General features: G+C 44.0%; 1 protein-coding gene across 1 annotated transcript; it reads right to left on the reverse strand.

Annotated features, from left to right (window-relative positions):
- Positions 1-2,565: 2,565 nt before the first annotated feature.
- Positions 2,566-5,376, reverse strand: si:ch1073-398f15.1 (cardiomyopathy-associated protein 5). The gene is made up of 2 exons (XM_021309076.2): positions 5,148-5,376; positions 2,566-4,870 (listed from the first exon to the last, which is right to left on the reverse strand). Exons 1-2 carry the CDS (start codon positions 5,270-5,272, stop codon positions 2,605-2,607), a joined length of 2,391 nt encoding a protein of 796 aa, XP_021164751.2. The 5' UTR covers positions 5,273-5,376; the 3' UTR covers positions 2,566-2,604.
- Positions 5,377-17,726: the final 12,350 nt, after the last annotated feature.

Here is a 17,726-nt window from a genome sequence, read left to right on the forward strand (position 1 = left end):
TAAAAATGGGAATTCTTCCTGCTACTCTCCGTGAATGTTAGGCCAGATTGTAGAAGAAAATAATGGATGTGAAAAGTTTCCAGACAAAATGTTTTTCATATTGGGAAGGGGGTTAGGGGAAATTGTGCTGCAGCCGAAACAGACCATCTTGTTAATTAGTTTCAACTCTTCATACAAAAATCCTCATCTACAACATGTATTGCAGGGTAAATGGACACGTCAAATATGGCTTTTTTGAATGTGTGCACGTATTGCAAACTGCTGCATGGCTGTTTACAAGCAGGGGCTTGGCACACAGGGAGAAATGGTGTCAGGTTAGCAGCCAGATGGGCTTATTTTTAGCCGAAGACACACCTTGACATCATACATGTGCTGTCAGTCTTTTTTATTATTATTATTATTATTATTTGCACTAATGACACAAACCTTTCCAACTAATGAGTCATGCACTATTGCAACAAAAACTTGGTGCACCTGGAGAAACAAAGCATAATGAATCAGTGTGACAGCAATTGTTGATTCTGAGTTAATTCAAGTCCAACTGAGTCCAACCACTGTTTAAAAATGTGTTTTGGGTATGTAGGCATAACCCGACCCTTGCCATACGGATGTCGCTCCGCCTAGCTCCACTCACATCCATCTGGGACATCTCCATAGGAATTGCCTTTTTTGAAGGCTGGGCCTTATCAAAAATCCTTGCATATGATTGGATAAGCCACTTGTCTGTCATCTTTATCGACATGCTATTTCAACCACTCACACCGAAGCCAACCTGTGACGCTGTGAGAGCGACGCAGGAAAAATGTGTTTGCGGCTCTGGTGGCACGCGTTTTATTTACAGTGAGCTGACAGGAAGAGGGGGGAAGACAGGCGGCAAAGCACCGCGGGTCGGAGTCGATCCCGGGCCGACCACGTTGAGGACTAAAGGCCTCCTAATAGGGTTCACGCTAACCGCTCCGCTGTGGACGCGCCCCGGAAAACAAAACTTGCCAAATCCGGTCGGGAGAAGGGCGAAAACATAGTTTCCACCAACAAAAGCCTTTAGAGCTGTTCTCTGATGTTCTTTTAATGAAACAATATTAGGTAGATTGGACAACATGGAAGAAATAGCAGCATCAATGTTAACGCTTGCTTCCTCGATGCGAGTCGCCATTGCTGTCTAAACAGTCTCACTTCATGGTCGCTTCTCCACTACGTCACATCTATGAAACTCCAGCCCTGCGTCCTGATTGGCTGGACAATAAAATTGGTTGGAGAAATCACTCTCTATGGGAGATGTCCCAGATGGATGTGAGTGGAGCTAGGCGGAGCGACATCCGTCTGGCAAGGGTCAGGTTAATGTAGGCATGGGTCAGTGTGAGAGTTTTGTGGTGAGTACAAATAACCAGAATACACAGTACGGCATTTACACACAAGAAAACTAACTACAATGTATGACATAATCTGTTTGCTTTTGTTTAAAGCAAGCATTTCCACTGTCTCTAAAATAATACAACACATTGGTTATCACAGTTAAATCCAAGTGATCTAAATTTGCTATTTAGATTTTTATACACATGCTTAGGCAAACATATAAAACAAACAGCAGTTACATTTAGAAGCAGTTTTCAAGCGCTTAATAAACTACAGAATATGAACTATCTTTTACAGTGGGCTCTCTGGGGCATAGGGCAAACATAATAAGCTAATAGCAGCTGGTTAATTAGTCAGGCTATCTGCTCTGGTACCTAGAATAAAAGGATTAAGGCTCTGACATACCTCTCCATACCCATATCCATGAAAAATATTTCTAATCAGCTGAATTTGTTTGGGCAAAGAAGAGTGTCATCTCTCTTTCAGCCAGCTGATGACCAATGTGTAGTAAAAGTGGCTTCACTTTTACCTTATGGCTCCAGGTCAGTTCACCCTACTTCATACATACTTCATAATACCATACCCTCCATACCAAGTTTTGTCTTTTAGTACTTTCATGATGTATCTGTAAAAATTCTTTTCATACTCTTGTACTTAAACAACACTACATGCATTCATTTTTCAGTTAAGTATTTTTAAAAACTATTGCGATAAGTAATCAAAGAAAATCTCAAATCTCACATGTAATGTAATCCAGATGATTATTATTTGACCTGTCCAGGGTCTCTGGCCCAATGACCTCGGGAGAAAGGCATCAGCCCCCTCACCCCATGACCCTGCAACAGTAAGCAGGTATAGATGAAGAATGGTATACTTGTTATTTTTTAAAAATGTTGCTGTAGTATTTCTCTTTATTTTGGTACCAATCCCCTTTTTTGCCCATTACGTAATAAAATACATGATGGATTCTAACCTTTGATTAAATCAAAAGTACTCTAAGTGACCTAATGGTAATAATTGCTAACTGGAAAAAGACTGTCACGTTTTCATCGTCAAAGCTGGTTCAAAACAGCTCCCTGGTGGCTTTAAACTGACACACAGTGGGTATGAAGCAGGCAAAACAACCAAGATCAAGATATTTGTTGAGAAGAAATTATATATATATATATATATATATATATATATATATATATATATATATATATATATATATATATATATATATATATATATATATATATATTGGCTACACTAAAGTATTACACATTGCCTCTTGTTTTTAGCAGGGTCAACTGATGACATGGCGGAACTATCTCTTTGTTTCTCAGTATTAACCTCCACCTCAACCTCTGTCTCTTTAAGTCCACTTTGGGTTGTCGCTGTTTGGGTTTCACTTCTTTCGTCTTCTTCATCTGTTTTTGTTTCTTTGTCTTCTCCCGGTGTAGTGTCTAAGACAGTGATCTCATCAGAGTCTTTTGCCCGTTCCCTCTTCAAGGGACAGGATTTTAGCCCAGCTGGAGGGCTTTCAAGTGGTGCAACTTCAGGGCTGTCTGGCAAAATGTCCTCTCCGTTTCCATCGCCTTCGTCAGCAGTCTCTGGTGGGGATGCTGTCTCTTTCTCCTCCACCCTGTGCTCTTTTCCTCCTGCCTCCTCATTTTCCTGTGTGATCATATCAACCGGAGTCAGAGGTGTTAGATCCAAGCATGTTTTAGGAGAGGATGGAGTCTTCTTCCTTGGAGGGACATCTGGCTTGTTAAGCTCTGAGTCTTGCTTCCCCAATACTTCTTCATTTTGGAATCCAACATATTTTTCATCCAGGGCTGCAGGACTATTGTCTATACCTTCCCAGTCTAGTTCTTCTGGTGGGAACTCAAAGCTTGAGAAGCTATGAGGATCTACTGGAGCTTCTGAGATTTTTTCTACAGCTATGGAGACTCTTTTTTGAGTCTTGATACTACTCTTTGCTGTTGTCTCCATGTCATCATCTTCTAGTGATCGAGGGAAAGGTTCGATATCACAGGGAGAAGAATTGCCACTGGACCTGAAGAAGTCTGTGATTTCATCTAAGTTTGGCTTTCCTTGTTTTTCAGACTTGGTGATCATGTCTTCAAAGTCATACATATCTTGGGGCAGAGTCCGAAGTTCTTCTGCAGTTAATTCTTCTTTAACTTGCTGTACCGTCTCTACCGCAGGAGTCTCATCAATGAGGACATACTTCTCTAAATATCCTCTGGCCTCTCGGTCCGAATGCCTGCTATGGAAAGATTTCTCAGACGTCATGCTTTCTGCATCCTCATCCTTTTGCCTGCTGCCCACTGCTTCCTCATACAGGTCAGTGTAAAGGAACGCCATGGCTTTTGGCTCTTCCAGCAAGATTTGGTCAATAATTTTTGGCGGGCCTTCTGGTAGGAAGATCGGTGTCAGGATGTCCTCTTGACTCCCAAACAAAGATGAACCACTTGGTTTGGAAGCAAGCCTGAATGTTGGACCTTCTGCTCCTCCAACTTCACATGTACTATCAAGGCTTTTTAAAGTGTAGCTTTCTGTACTGCCATAGAAAACGTCATCTAGAAGGTCACTGGTGATTTCCTCTAAACTTACTGTGTCTGATTTATCAGTGTCCACAACTTTGGTCATTGTGTGGTTTTCAACTGGTGCTGGTTTCTCATTATCCAGGCTGTTGGTGGCTCTCTTTTCCTCATGCTCCTCTTGCCCATGTGTAATCACAGCAGGACTCCCTGGAGCCTGGGCATCAATGAGAGCGAACGCATCAAAGTAGTCAACATTCCCAGTTGCTCCTCTTGCTGGAGACCTGGCCACTGGAGCCCCTGGTGGGTCCATTAGACATTGACCTTGAGGTAAAAGCTTACACTGATCATCTGATTCTGCTGAGAATAGCAAGTCTTTGTCTCGAGTCTCCTCATTAACTTTAGGAACTGGACTCTCCTCCAAATATGACAGGTTGTCCACCATTTCTTTGCTTTCCTCTTCATCCACTGTGGCAAATTTAGGGGGGACGACAATATTGAGGATTTCCGAACCTTCGGACACTATACTAAACAAACGCTGCTCTTTGTCCTCAAGAAGATCATTCGCTTTATCATGTTCTTCTTCACTTTCCATTTTAACATTTGGTTGAGACACCTCCATCAACTCTGGTCGTCCTGAAACGCTGTCAAAGGTTTCATCCGACTCTGCTTGCTGTCTTTCTGCTTTGCTCCTTTGATTGTTCACCCTTTCTTTAGGTCTTCTCTGTCTTGCAATCATCTTTTCATCCATGACAAATATTATTTTCCCTGCAGGCTGAGACCCTGGTGCTCCTGGTCGTACTGGAGCTGGTAAGCTAACATCCACTGTTCCAGCTTCTGGTGTCCATGGTGTGGCACAGCGACTTGCGGTCGTTTCCCACGCAATCCCGCTGTCCTCGCCTTGCATGGTTACCATGGAGAAAGAGGTATCCATCATCAGGCACTGCATTTTAGGTCGGACGCTGTCATCATGGACGGCCTCGCGTAAACTAAAAATGTACAAAGATTGAGGATCAGAAATGAAAACACAAGGTCTCGCTCTGAAAGTTTTTTTTTTCTGCAAGGTCTTGAGTTTTACACAACATATTTTGGTCCCAGAACGAAAAAGCGGATTTCCCACTATGAAGATTATATTTTACTCTTAGCTGTCCAGCACCTATGCACACAGGAGTTATTGGCCTATAACATTGACTTGCTTTTTAAACAGGATTCTATATGAAAATGTGTTCAGTTTCAACCAATGACATTCTGAAAACAAAGAAATACCTGTTTTGAAGGTTCTCCACTTCGTCACTTGCTTCAGCATTTTGTTCTGCACCGTCATCCGCCCCCAACATTGTCATCTCAGCTTCAACATCGGACCGTGATAAATCCTCTGTTAATGTATCCATTTTAAGGACTATCTTGATGGATTTGCTTGGTTTCTCAGCACACTTAGGCACTGCCCTGTTGATCACCCTCTGAGCCAGCGTGCCTAAGTTGAGTTTTCAAGCTCAGCGCAATCTTGAAATAGAAAACCGGCCTTCCTGTGTTTCATCTTAAGCATTTGCAACACGTAGGGGAGTTCAGTTTATGTCTGTTGAATTTGTATGACTCCGTACATTTGTTATATTTTAGCATTTTAATATAGGAGGGTCTAGTAAATAAATAACCTGAACACCAATGATTGAGTATTTTAGTGAAATCATCTGTTCATTATCACTCCTGACAGGTCTATATATACTTTGGTGCTAGTGGCCTGTATCCAATGTCATGATTCAGTCTGCAGGTCTGACAGAGACAAGAGTTTTGAATGTATTAATGTTGCTTTTAAGCTTGTTATCGATACGGACATAATTAGTTGATCCTACTTTGTAACACATACATGTGACAAAACAAGTTTTATCTCAAAGATTATCAGCATAAATACAAAATTAAGTTATCAAGGGATCATTATCAAGTCATCACTGATGCACTTCAAAACAGGGGATAAAAGAGGGGAATGTGGGGGTAAATTAACAAGCGATTGAGACCAAAGCATTGCAGTTCCACTTTATATAGACCACAACTGAATTATTTCAACATGAAGTAGAAGAACTGAAAAGCAAGCTATGTCCCCTTTAATTCAGCCATTTATTGAAGGGTTTTAAACCATGACGTAAAATCTCCTTTATATTTATAAATGAAAGAAGATGGAAAGATGGAAGACAAAAACATTTTCTTCTATAGAAAGCATCCAAGCAGCATCATGCTCTGGGTTTACCTTTCTTCAAAAGGAGACTCTTTTATCTAGGTGGAAGAAATGGAGAACATTCCCATGGGGTTTTGAATCAAAACATTTAGCTATCTGTTTGAGAGTTAAAGCATCACTGTAAATCCAAGCATATGTCAAAATAAACAAAAATGGCTTGAGCAGAAGATTATAATCAGAAATTCTAATTGAATCTGACAGAAAATATGTGGGGTCTCCTGAAGAGGTCTGTGGACAAGACATGGCCTCACAATCTGATAGGTTTGGATAGCTTTTACAAGTAAGAGTGGCCAAATATTGAAAAGTCAAGATGTGAGGTACTGAGAACCCAAAACAAAGACCAACAATTAAAACTGAATCAAAAGGTACTTGAGCAAACTAATAGTTTAAAAGTGTCCACACAAATGGAACATGGTCATCACTAGTTTTTAGAGAGAAATAAATGTTCCCCCTAACAATTCCCTCAAATAGAGTTTTTTTTTAATTATTAAACTATGCAGGATGTTAGGTAATGAACCTGGGAAACTGTTAATATGATGTACCTGTCACATTTTGGCTTAAAAAAAGTGTCATTTTAACATGACTAAAAAACTTTAAATGCACTTTAACACTGAAATTGTCAGGGTTCAGTTTTGATTTGGGTTTTTATTTACTATTTTTCAGTTCTTCCTCCTGTCTGGGTTTAGTTAGGTTCTGGCTTTTGTTATGTTTAGTTCTGTTTCCTCTTACCACTCCCACTCAGCCTTCCCTTCACTCCGGCTGTAGTTAGTCACACCTGCCAGCCACGAATTAGCCAGACTCACTTCACCTGCCTGCCTCCCTACTTAACCCTCACTCTGCTGTCACTTCTTTGCTGGTCCGTCATCATTCTATACCCTTTCCATGCCAGTCCCTCTGTAAGTTTTTGTATTCTGCTGCTCGTTCCTGGAGAAGCTTTGCTTTTTGTCCAGGTGTCTCCTGTGAACTGCTAACCTGACAAGCTGCTCTGGAGAAGCTCTGCTCTGTGCCATGGTGTCTCCAGTGATCAGCTAACCTGACTAGCCGCTCTGAGAAAGCTCAGATCTATGCCACGCCACCCAGCTTTAACGGACTCTCTCTCGAGCTCCAGCACTCATCGTCTGCTCCAACCCTGTAAAGTCTCAGGTTTTCATCCTCCACAACTCACCTTCTTAAATAAACTCTCTCTAACTGTGCTCAGTTTGTGTGGTCGTGCTTGGGTTCATGAAGACAACTCATGACAGTAATAATGTCCAAATCTGCTAAAAAAAAAGATAAAAAGGATTTTAAAGGCTTTAAAGTCAGGCCTTTATTGCTCTCTTCTCATTTATCATTCATTAACAGGAATCAGATAATTTATTTCTTATCTTTTTTTAGCACAATACCCAGCTCTGTTTCTATCGCTACTATGCTCTGATACTACACTACATCATTTTGCTGTTTTAAAAGACTAGCCAGCAATGACAGGTGATAATTTTGTCTTGCTGTTTTCAAGGCCCCCTCCTTGGGCTACCACCTTACTGCGGTGGAGAGGTGAGTGTCCCAATAGCTGCTCTATCATGGGCTTTATACCCCTAGTAGGATCACCCAAGGCAGACAGTTCCTAGGTAAGGGACCAGACAAAGAGCAGCCCAAAACCCCCTTATGAGTACGATTAATGGACGTTGTGTTCCTTCGCCCGGACGCGGGTCACCGGGGCCCCACTCTGGAGCCAGGCCTTGAGGTGGGGCACTTTGGCAAGCGCCTGGTGGCCGGGCTTTTGCCCATGGAGCCCGGCTACCAGACGGGGTCGGCCCAAAGAGGAAATATGGGCCCAGAGAGGAAACATGGGTCCACCTTCCAATGGGCTCACCACCTGTCGGAGGGGCCAAAGGGGTCGGGTGCATTGTACAACGGGTGGCAGTCGAGGGCGGGGACCTTGGCGTTCCGATCCTCGGCTGCAGAAGCTGGCTCTTGGGACATGGAATGTCACCTCTAGGGTGGGGAAGGAGCCTGAGCTAGTGTGCGAGGTTGAGAGGTTCCGACTAGAGATAGTCAGACTCACCTCGACGCATGGCTCTGGCTCTGGAACCAGTCTCCTTGAGAGGGGTTGGACATTGTTCCACTCTGGAGTGGGGACCGGAGGATGTGTTCCAACTACAGAGGAATCACACTCTTAAGCCTCCCTGGTAAGGTCTATTCTGGGGTTCTGGAAAGGAGGGTCCGTCGGGCAGTCGAATCTCAGATTCAGGAAGAGCATTTAGGTTTTCGTCCTGGCCGTGGAACACTGGATCAGCTCTACGCCCTCAGCAGGATCCTGGAGGGTGCATGGGAGTTTGCCCAACCAGTCTACATGTGCTTTGTGGATCTGGAGAAGGCATTCGACCTTCTCCCTCGAGGGATCCTGTGGGGGGTACTCCAGGAGTATGGAGTACTGGGCCCTTTAATAAGGGCTGTCAGGTCTCTGTATGACCGGTGTCAGAGTCTGGTCCGCATTGCCAGCAGTAAGTCGGACTCGTTTCCGGTGAGAGTTGGACACCGGCAAGGTTGCCCGTTGTCACCGATTGTGTTCATAACTTTTATGGACAGAATTTGTAGGCGCAGCTAAGGTGTTAAGGGGATCCGTTTTGGTGGCCTTAGGATTGCGTCTCTGCTATTCGCGGATAACATTGTTCTATTGGCTTCATCAGGGCATGGTCTACACCTCTCACTAGAGCGGTTCACAGCCGAGTGCGAAGCGGCCGGGATGAGAATCAGTGCCTGCAAATCTGAGACCATGGTCTTGAGCCGGAAAAGGGTAGAGTGCCTTCTCCGGATTGGGGAGAATGTGTTACCCCTAGTGGAGGAGTTTAAGTATCTTGGGGTAAAAGAACGAGATCCTGGATACAAGCGGCCGAAATGAGTTTTCTCCATGGTGTGTCTGGGCTCTCCTTCAGAGATAGTGTGAGGAGCTCAGTCATCCGGGGAGGACTAGAGTAGAGAGGAGGAGAGGAGCCAGTTGAGGTGACTTGGGCATCTGGTTAGGATGCCTACTGGATGCCTCCCTGGTGAGGTGTTCCAGGCACGTCCCAACTGGAGGAGGCACAGAGGAAGACTCAGGACACGCTGGAGGGACTATGTTTCTCGGCTGGCCTGGGAACACCTTGGGATCCCCCCGGAGGAGCTGGCGTAAGAAACAGAAGAGGCGGGAGACGGAGATGAGACGGGAGATGGAGATGAGCGGCTGACATCTCGCGAGAGCTGTGTGAACTTCAGTGACATCTTGGAATCCATCGACAAGAAGCTTACCAGCCTTGACGCACGTCTCGCCTTGGTAGAAGTTCTACATAAGGAGTTTCAGTCTTTCAGGGAGTCGGTGGAGTTTAGCCAAGCCCAGCTAACATTCGTACTCTTGTCTGGACTACTTTCTAATAAGCAGCTCACTGCTGTCGGAAGTTTCAGAGACGGTAATTGATCCTATTGCTATCAGTGATCACGCTCCTGTTACTCTCACCTTAATTAATAAAAAAATAACCCCACAAAACAAAAGCTGGAGATTTAATACATCACTGCTTAAAGATGAAGAATTTATAAAATTCATCAAAGAACAGTGGGCTTCATACTTGGAATACAATTCTTAACCAGGTACATCGGCATCGATATTGTGGGAACCTGGAAAAGCAGTGATGAGAGGTAAAATAATTTCTTTCTCATCTCATAAAAAGAAAAAAGAAAACAAAAAGATTCAGCAATTAGAAGAAAAACTTAAGTAACTAGAATCCTCTCAAGAAGAAGGAAAGTTAGGTAAAATCCGTGAAGTAAAATTAGAACTAAACCACTATATTGAAAAGCAAAATAGATTTCTAATACAAAGACTTCGAAAAGAAAATTTTGAACATGGCAATAAGTCAGGAAGCTTCTTAGCTAATCAGCTTAAAATAAATAAGGAGAAACTACTATATTTGCAGTTACAGATTCAACTGGTAATACAGTAAGTAACCCGGAGTGTATAAATAATACCTTCCGCGATTTCTACAAATCTTTATACACACCACAGATAAATCCATCAGAGAAGGATATTAAGCAATTTCTGGATAAAATTACACTTCCTAAATTATCAGATAACCAAGGAATGACACTGGATTTATCAGAGGAAGGCAGTCATCCACAAATACACGCAGATTACTTAATTTAATTGATTATTCCTACAGTAAAAACATTAAAACCAATATATTGTCTTTAGACGCAGAAAAAGCATTTGATAGAGTAAACTGGAAATTTTTATTCGCTACTCTTCATAAATTCGGTTTTGGCGATTTATTCATAAATTGGTTAAACATTTTATACAATTCTCCAACAGCCTGTGTCAGGACAAATAATCAAATATCTTCCAGTTTTTGTCTACAGAGGGGCACCAGGCTAACCTGACAACAGCCAGCTGCATGTCTCGCTCCGCCTAGCTCCACTCACATACATCTGGGACACCGCGATAGGAGTTGCCTTTACTGAAGGCTGGGCCTTATCAAAACTCCTTGCATATGATTGGATATGCCACTTGTCTGTCATCTTTATCGACGTGCTATTTCAACCACTCACACCGAAGCTAACCCGTGACGCTGATGAGACCGACGCAGGAAAAACATTTTTTTATTTTTTTTTATGTGTTTGCGGCTCTTGTGGCACGCATTTTATTGACAGTGAGCTGACAGGAAGAGGGGGGAAGACAGGTGGCAAAGCGCCGCGGGTCGGAGTCGATCCCGGGCCGACCGCGTTGAGGACTAATAGGCCTCCTTATATGGTTCGCGCTAACCGCTAACCGCTCCGGGGCGCGTCCGCGTTGCGCGTCCGCGCCCCGGAAAACAAAACTTGCCAAATCCGGTCGGGAGAAGGGCGAAAACATGGTTTCCACCAACAAAAGCCTTCAGAGCCGTTCTCTGACGTTCTTTTAATGAAACAATATCAGATAGATTGGACAACACAGAAGAAATAGCAGCATCAATGCTAACGCTTGCTTCCTCGATGCGAGCCGCCATTGTTGTTGGAATCTCACGGTCACTTCTCCACTACGTCACATCCAGGAAACACCCGCCCTGCGTCCTGATTGGCCAGACCATAAATTTGGTTGGGGAAATCACTTTCAACGAGCCGTGTCCCAGATGTATGTGAGTGGAGCTAGGCGGAGTGATACATGCAGCTGGCTGTTGTCAGGTTAGCACCAGGCAAGGATGCCCTCTTTCTCCATCACTTTTTGCCATCTTTATAGAACCTCTAGCAGCAACAATCAGACAAACAAAAGCTGTAAAAGGTATAAAATCCATGAAAATAGAGCATAAGATTAGTCTGTACGCGGATGATGTATTACTTTATCTCCAGCATTCAAATAATTCTTTTTCACAAGTAATTAGAATACTAGAATCTTTCTCTTAAGTATCAGATTACTCTTTAAACTGGTCTAAATCTACGGTACTGTCAATTAATTGCTCTCTCAAAAACTCCCTAGATTTACAAATGCAATCAGGAAATATAAAATATTTAGGTATTACTGTGTCGTCTAAATTAACGGATTTACTTAAACTTAACCACGCCCCACTTTTAAACAGGATAGAAGAGGACCTTGAAAGATGGAAATCGCTTCCAATCTCACTTATGGGTAGGGTAGCTTCAATAAAAATGATGGTCCTACCTAGAATTAATTATTTATTTTCAATGATCCCCAATAAACCATCATCTGACTGGTTTAAATCTCTAGACTCTGCCATTTCTAAATTTCTTTGGAAAGATAAACCCCCACGTATTAGCTTAAAGACAATACAGAAGACTAAAGACAGGGGAGGATTAGATTTGCCTAACTTCCATAACTATTACTTAGCAAATAGGCTACAATACATCTCTAAATGGATAAAAAAAAGTCTTCTAGATGAGCCTTGGTTAGATATAGAACAGGAAATGTGCAATAATATCACAATTTCAGATCTGCCGTTTATTAGCTCAAATATAAAACGGCATACATGCTTCAAAAATATCAACATTAGTTTTACTCTGACAGTATGGTGGGAGTTCCTTAAAATGACAAAGTCATCCCTTATCCCATGCAGTCGTACACCTATCTGGAATAACCCTGATATCCTACAAAATAATAAAATGATAAACTTTAAATACTGGAAAAATAAAGGTATTAAATATCTGGAACATCTACTTGACGGAACCGAGTTCATAAATTTTGCTAAACTAAATATGCAATATGGCATTAGTAAAAATAAATTCTTGGAATATGAACAACTTAAATCTATAATTAGAAATAAATATAAGCATATTAGTGGTGGTTTTGTCTAAGAACTTTCAAATTGACTAGAAACACCAACTTACAACTAATACAATACAAAATCCTTCACAGAGTACACTACACAGGACAAAGATTATTCAAGATGGGTTTGGCACAATCTAATATCTGTCCACACTGCATAGGCAATCATCCTGATAATTATTTTCATGCGTTATGGTTATGCACACCAGTCCAGAGGTTCTGGACAGAGATATGTAAGGACTTATCAAAGTGCTTGAGCTGTAAAATTACACCTTCCCCATCAGTTTGCTTGCTCAGTAATTTTGAGGAAAGTCCTCTGAAAAAAGAAATAGTTTACATGGTTTTCACTGCATTATGTGTCGCAAAGAAAACTATCCTCATGAATTGGAAAAGTAAAGAAAATCTCAGTATTAATCAGTATAGAGATCTTTTGTTGGATCATATTAATCTAGAGACAGCATCTGCTTCCACATCTGATTGGTCTCTTTGGGCTCCTCTGATCAACACCATCACTTAGTGGAATAGGGGGCGGTGGGTTGCTTCCTGCAGGGCGCAGTGGCTGGATGGAGGGGTTCCTGGGGCTCTGGGGGCACTTGGAGTAGGGCGCCTGGTGGATCCGGCTCCGGGGTCTGTTGCCCCCATCTGGGGGGAGTTTGGGAGGCCTACGGGCGGCCTACAGCAGCCGCTTGCGGCGCTCTTGGGGAGCTGCGTGATGACAGACGTGGGTTACTGACCTGGTAGCTGTGCTGCCGCTGGGTGGGGCCGGGGTGGGTCTGGGGTCCCTGGGGCGTGCCGCCCTCGGGCGGGGGGCCCAGCGGGGCCCCGGGGGTTCCGGTTCCGGGGGTGGGCCGCTTTTGGTGTGGGCCGGCGCGCGCCCGAGTGTCCGCCCCTGCACGGGGCCTCTGGTGTGCTGGGGGGCCTCGGGGCCTGTTGAGCTGGTAGGGGGGCATGGTCATTAACATCTCAGGGCAGATGCTCGTCTCCTTCATTGGATAGGCACTCTGCTAGTGGGGGGAGGGGGAAGGAGGGGGAGTAGGGACCTACCCAGCCTGGATGTCTACTGTCGAATGTATGGTGAGTTGTTTGAACGTTAGTGTTGGGGAGGGATTAAATCTACGGGTGTGGGGGGGGACGTTCTGGTGGGCTTGTGTCCGGCCCCCTGTCCTGGTCCTGGTCCGTGTCGTCTCCCGGTGCGGGTTTTGCTTGGGGGGTGGGGTTTGGGATGGCTCGTTCGGGCTGGCTGGCCAGGGTCCCCCCCTCTTATTTATTTATAAGACTGGGGGGGGGGGGGGGGGGGGGTTGAGGTGTTGGTCCTGGTGGGTGGTTGGCTGGCGGGCCCTGCGGCCTCTCCCTGGCCCCCGGGCTACGGTGGTGCCGCTGGTGAGGCCCCCTTCTCTGGGTGGGGCTTTCGGGGAGCGGGGGTGCCTATTGGAGTCAGTAGGGGGGCTGGCTCCCTGGGATGGCTTCCCAGTCCTTTGCTCCCCATCCCCGGACTCCTCCCTCTGCCTATGTTGTGTGAGCCTCACCTCGGACGGCTCCCTTCACCTCCTCTCGCACTTAGACATTGAGGGCTCTGGGCAGTTGCCCGGAGGGGGTGCGCTGGCACCAGCTTCCTTCCGGAGGGGGGGGGGTGGGCTGTGCCGTGCACCCTCTTTGGCGCTCCCAGTTTTTAAACGCACTTGAGAACAACATGCAACAACACAACATCTGAGCGGGCATAGGGAGGATCAGGGTCTTCTGCACACCCCCGTTCTCCGATGGCGGCAAGGAGTCTGGCCATTACACCATCAGCACCCCTGATGGTGTAATGGCGGGTATGACAGTGTTTTTTCCCCCACACCATAAAGACGTGTAAATAAACATTTCCTTTGTAAATCAAAAACTGTAAATTTAATCAATAAATAAAATGTATTGTAAAGACCCCTATTAGACTTTATTGCTAAGTGCTGTTGCACACTTACTGATCTTTAAGTTGTTTTGGGTTTATAGTGGAAGAAATGTGTAGCTTCCGGGGGGAGGAGTGCTGGTTCGGGGGACTGGCAGGGTGAAAGCTGTCCCGTTGTGTTCGTCCTAAAATAAAGTGTTAGCAGCAAAACCTTGGTGTGGGGCTTGGGTGTCATAACGGAACGATAGAGTATTCACACTAAAATTTATTCATTTAAAAGAAATCTTCTTTTACGCTTCATTTTAAGATAAAATATACGCATTGTGCTGTATACTCGCACCTAGCTTGTGACCTCTGCTTCATTAATTCTGGCAAATCTAAGGTCAGGTTAGTGATGAAGGAGGAGATGAACCAAGAGAGGAATCGGAGGCAACAGAGGAGAGAAATGCAACAAATCTGGGAGAAGAAAACTAGCGAGAATCAGAAAATGTCTCTTTCTCTCTCCAGACTTCACGTCGTTTACGTCAGCAGAGGAAAAAAATAATTCGGGCTGAAAGTTTTAAACTGAGTGACTGTCTCTCTATCGATTGCACAGTTCCTACAAACAGCTGTGACTCTGAACCGCGACAAACACTGATACGCATGTCACGGCCACACTGCTGCAGCCACCGCTGGAGGGGTGATAGACGCGGTTTCTTGACTCTGCCCACGCACAGAGGTGTAATACTTTTCACTGGGATTCAGACAGGTGCAGTTCATTTTAAAGATTTTTATCGGTTTTAGCGCATATTCAGACCGGAACTGGGAAACCGGCAGTGGGGCTGAGTTGTGCTGCTATGGGCGTGTTTACCTGCTGAATGTAACCGCTGTGAAACAACCTGGAAATAATGTTTTGTTTCTCTGATTAATAACAGGTATATCGAGCATTCTGTTATTGTTACTCTGTGCCTCTCTTGATCACAAATCAAATTTCTTTGTGTTTGAGTTCCGCGTGTAGATTGTGAGTCAGACTCAGATTTGAACCTGGTACATAAAATACACAAAGTGAGAACACACACAGGTAGATCATCAGAGTTTAGTCTGTGAATCTGGAGCCCGTCTGGTGACATGGACAGAAAAAAGTTTACAAGATGTTAAGTCGTGGCCACGCGTTACTAATGCGTGGGAACGAGATGGATAAGATAAATATTGCCTTAGGTTTAGCCTCCGGGCTTGACGTTCAGTGGACGGCAGTGGATCCAGGGATACGATGAATATCTGTACATCCTTCTTTTTGACTAAGTGACGGTAGAAAAAAAACACTTTTTTGGTAATGTCTTGTATCAGAATTTATACTTAATGATACCGGATTGAGGCGGTGAAGTGGGCGGATTTCCCCCCGATTGGTGCACTGTGCGCGAGAAATAAACAGTGGGTAAAATGCATAAATAAAGACTGTAAAGGGCTCCTTTAGAGGGAACAGGAGGAATGACTGATCTGAGCTGAAGCCCCGATGTTCAAGTTCCTTAAAATTACCCTTAAAAGTGCACACCTAAATTACATTTAACGTAATTATGTGCACCTGAATCCAAGCACTAGGCAGCACACCTGTTTATAAGAACTAAACCAGTGTTACATTTTCATTTTTTTCCCACTAACTGAACGATAATTTAACGACACCATTGCTATATTTCATTAAGTAAAACCTCTTCATTTCCACACCTAATAAGTTGGAAATGAGGCGGAGTTGACTGGATTCATTCTTCCAGCTGAAAGTGCTCCCGACGCATGGGATACAAATACTGGCGGGGATAAGTCATTTGGCACGACACCTGTCGTATCCTAGTGCAGCAGGTCTTGGTGATACCACAGTAAATTGGGCCAAAGACTGGGCTATTTCTGCCCTGCGATGGACTGGCGACCTGTTCAGAGTGTACCCCGGCTCTTGCCCATTGAAAGCTGGAGATCGGCACCAGCAACCCTCACGATCCCAGCAAGGATAACGTTAGAAAATGGATGGATGGATAGACTGGGTTATTTATTTTTCCTCTACATCAAGATCTCTGTCAACTGGCACCAGAAAATGGTATTATTGGGCTTTCTCCGTCTGGAAACAAAGGCATACAACACCTTACGGGCGCAGCCATAATGAACTGGTTGAACTCGCACAGCTGACAATCCAGGGATCTGATTGGCCGAGCAGCAATTTCCGCTTCTTTCAGTGAAATTGTAAAAATAATCAATACATCTTACAATGAGAATCTTTACATTATAAAAACAGTATACTTAATACAAGAGAAGGGAAGCCATTTGTTACATTAACTATACTTGACTAGTTTTACAGTACTATAAATTTGACTTTTTCTTTCTTGAGAACTATATTAATCTGCATGTTAACCAGGTATAGTTTTACACTGTGAAAAGGTGAGAACTGAAAAACCAATTATGGTAACATTTGGAATTTTTTATTTACAGGAAGAAACACAAACAAAATATGTGAGGATAAACACCTCTGTGCCAATCCTTGAAATATTTTTTAATGAAGGGGACCTGAAACCAGCTAAACAGGGCCACCATTAGCCTCCTGCTTCAGCTGCTGCCCATCCAGAAGGCCCATGGATTGCCACGGGAGATAGAGGTGCTGGTGACCCTCTACTGGCTGGCCTGCGGTGCATCCTAACAGCCGACATCTTTGGAATGCCTTTGTGTGCCGGGTGGTGAACATAGTTATGAACTCCGTGATGGGGATCATTCAAAAAATTCTTTTCTTCCCAAAAAAAACAAGATTTGGAGGGAGTGGGGGCTGGTTTTGGCCCTCTTGCCGGGAACGAGCCCTTCAAAGCTGCAGTCGGTGCCATTGATGGATGCCATGTGCGAATTGTTCCACCTGCAGAGCCACAAAAGAAATGGTATTTAGACAGAAAACTCTTCCCCTCAGGGTGTGTGTGATGCACGGGGAAAGATTTTGAATGTTTAATGTCTTTTAATTTTACTTGTCTGTTGCACTGTTCTTTCTAAAAATCATTAGATTTGAAGAACACTAATCATTTTTGAAAGGTGTGTCTTCTATTAATATGAAACATTTAGGGGGTTTAATGAAATGAATAAGGTAAGGGCTGCAGTGTGAACATAGCCTAAGACTCCTTAGGTACAATTCTACAATCCGGTACAATTCTGGTGCAGTATCAGAAGATTGGAGGCGCATTTGGCCCAAATTCAGAGCAGATCAGATAATACAGACAAATCATCTGGTATGGGTCCGAACCATAGCTGGCCCTCATCAGTGAAACGGTATTGGCCCATTGTGCTAAAAGACACCGGCCAGATCCATTGTACGGATTTGGTCCAGATGTTATGATAATTCTGGACCGGATCCGGGCCAAATACATTTTGTTATCTGGGTTAGTACCTGGAACCCAGCACCTGTGGGTGTTTGTGAGAGTGTACTTGTGTATGTGAAATTTATCCAAAAGAAAAATGCTCAATAGTGGT

Source organism: Fundulus heteroclitus, chromosome 8, assembly GCF_011125445.2.
Source record: "Fundulus heteroclitus isolate FHET01 chromosome 8, MU-UCD_Fhet_4.1, whole genome shotgun sequence".
NCBI lineage: Eukaryota > Metazoa > Chordata > Actinopteri > Cyprinodontiformes > Fundulidae > Fundulus > Fundulus heteroclitus.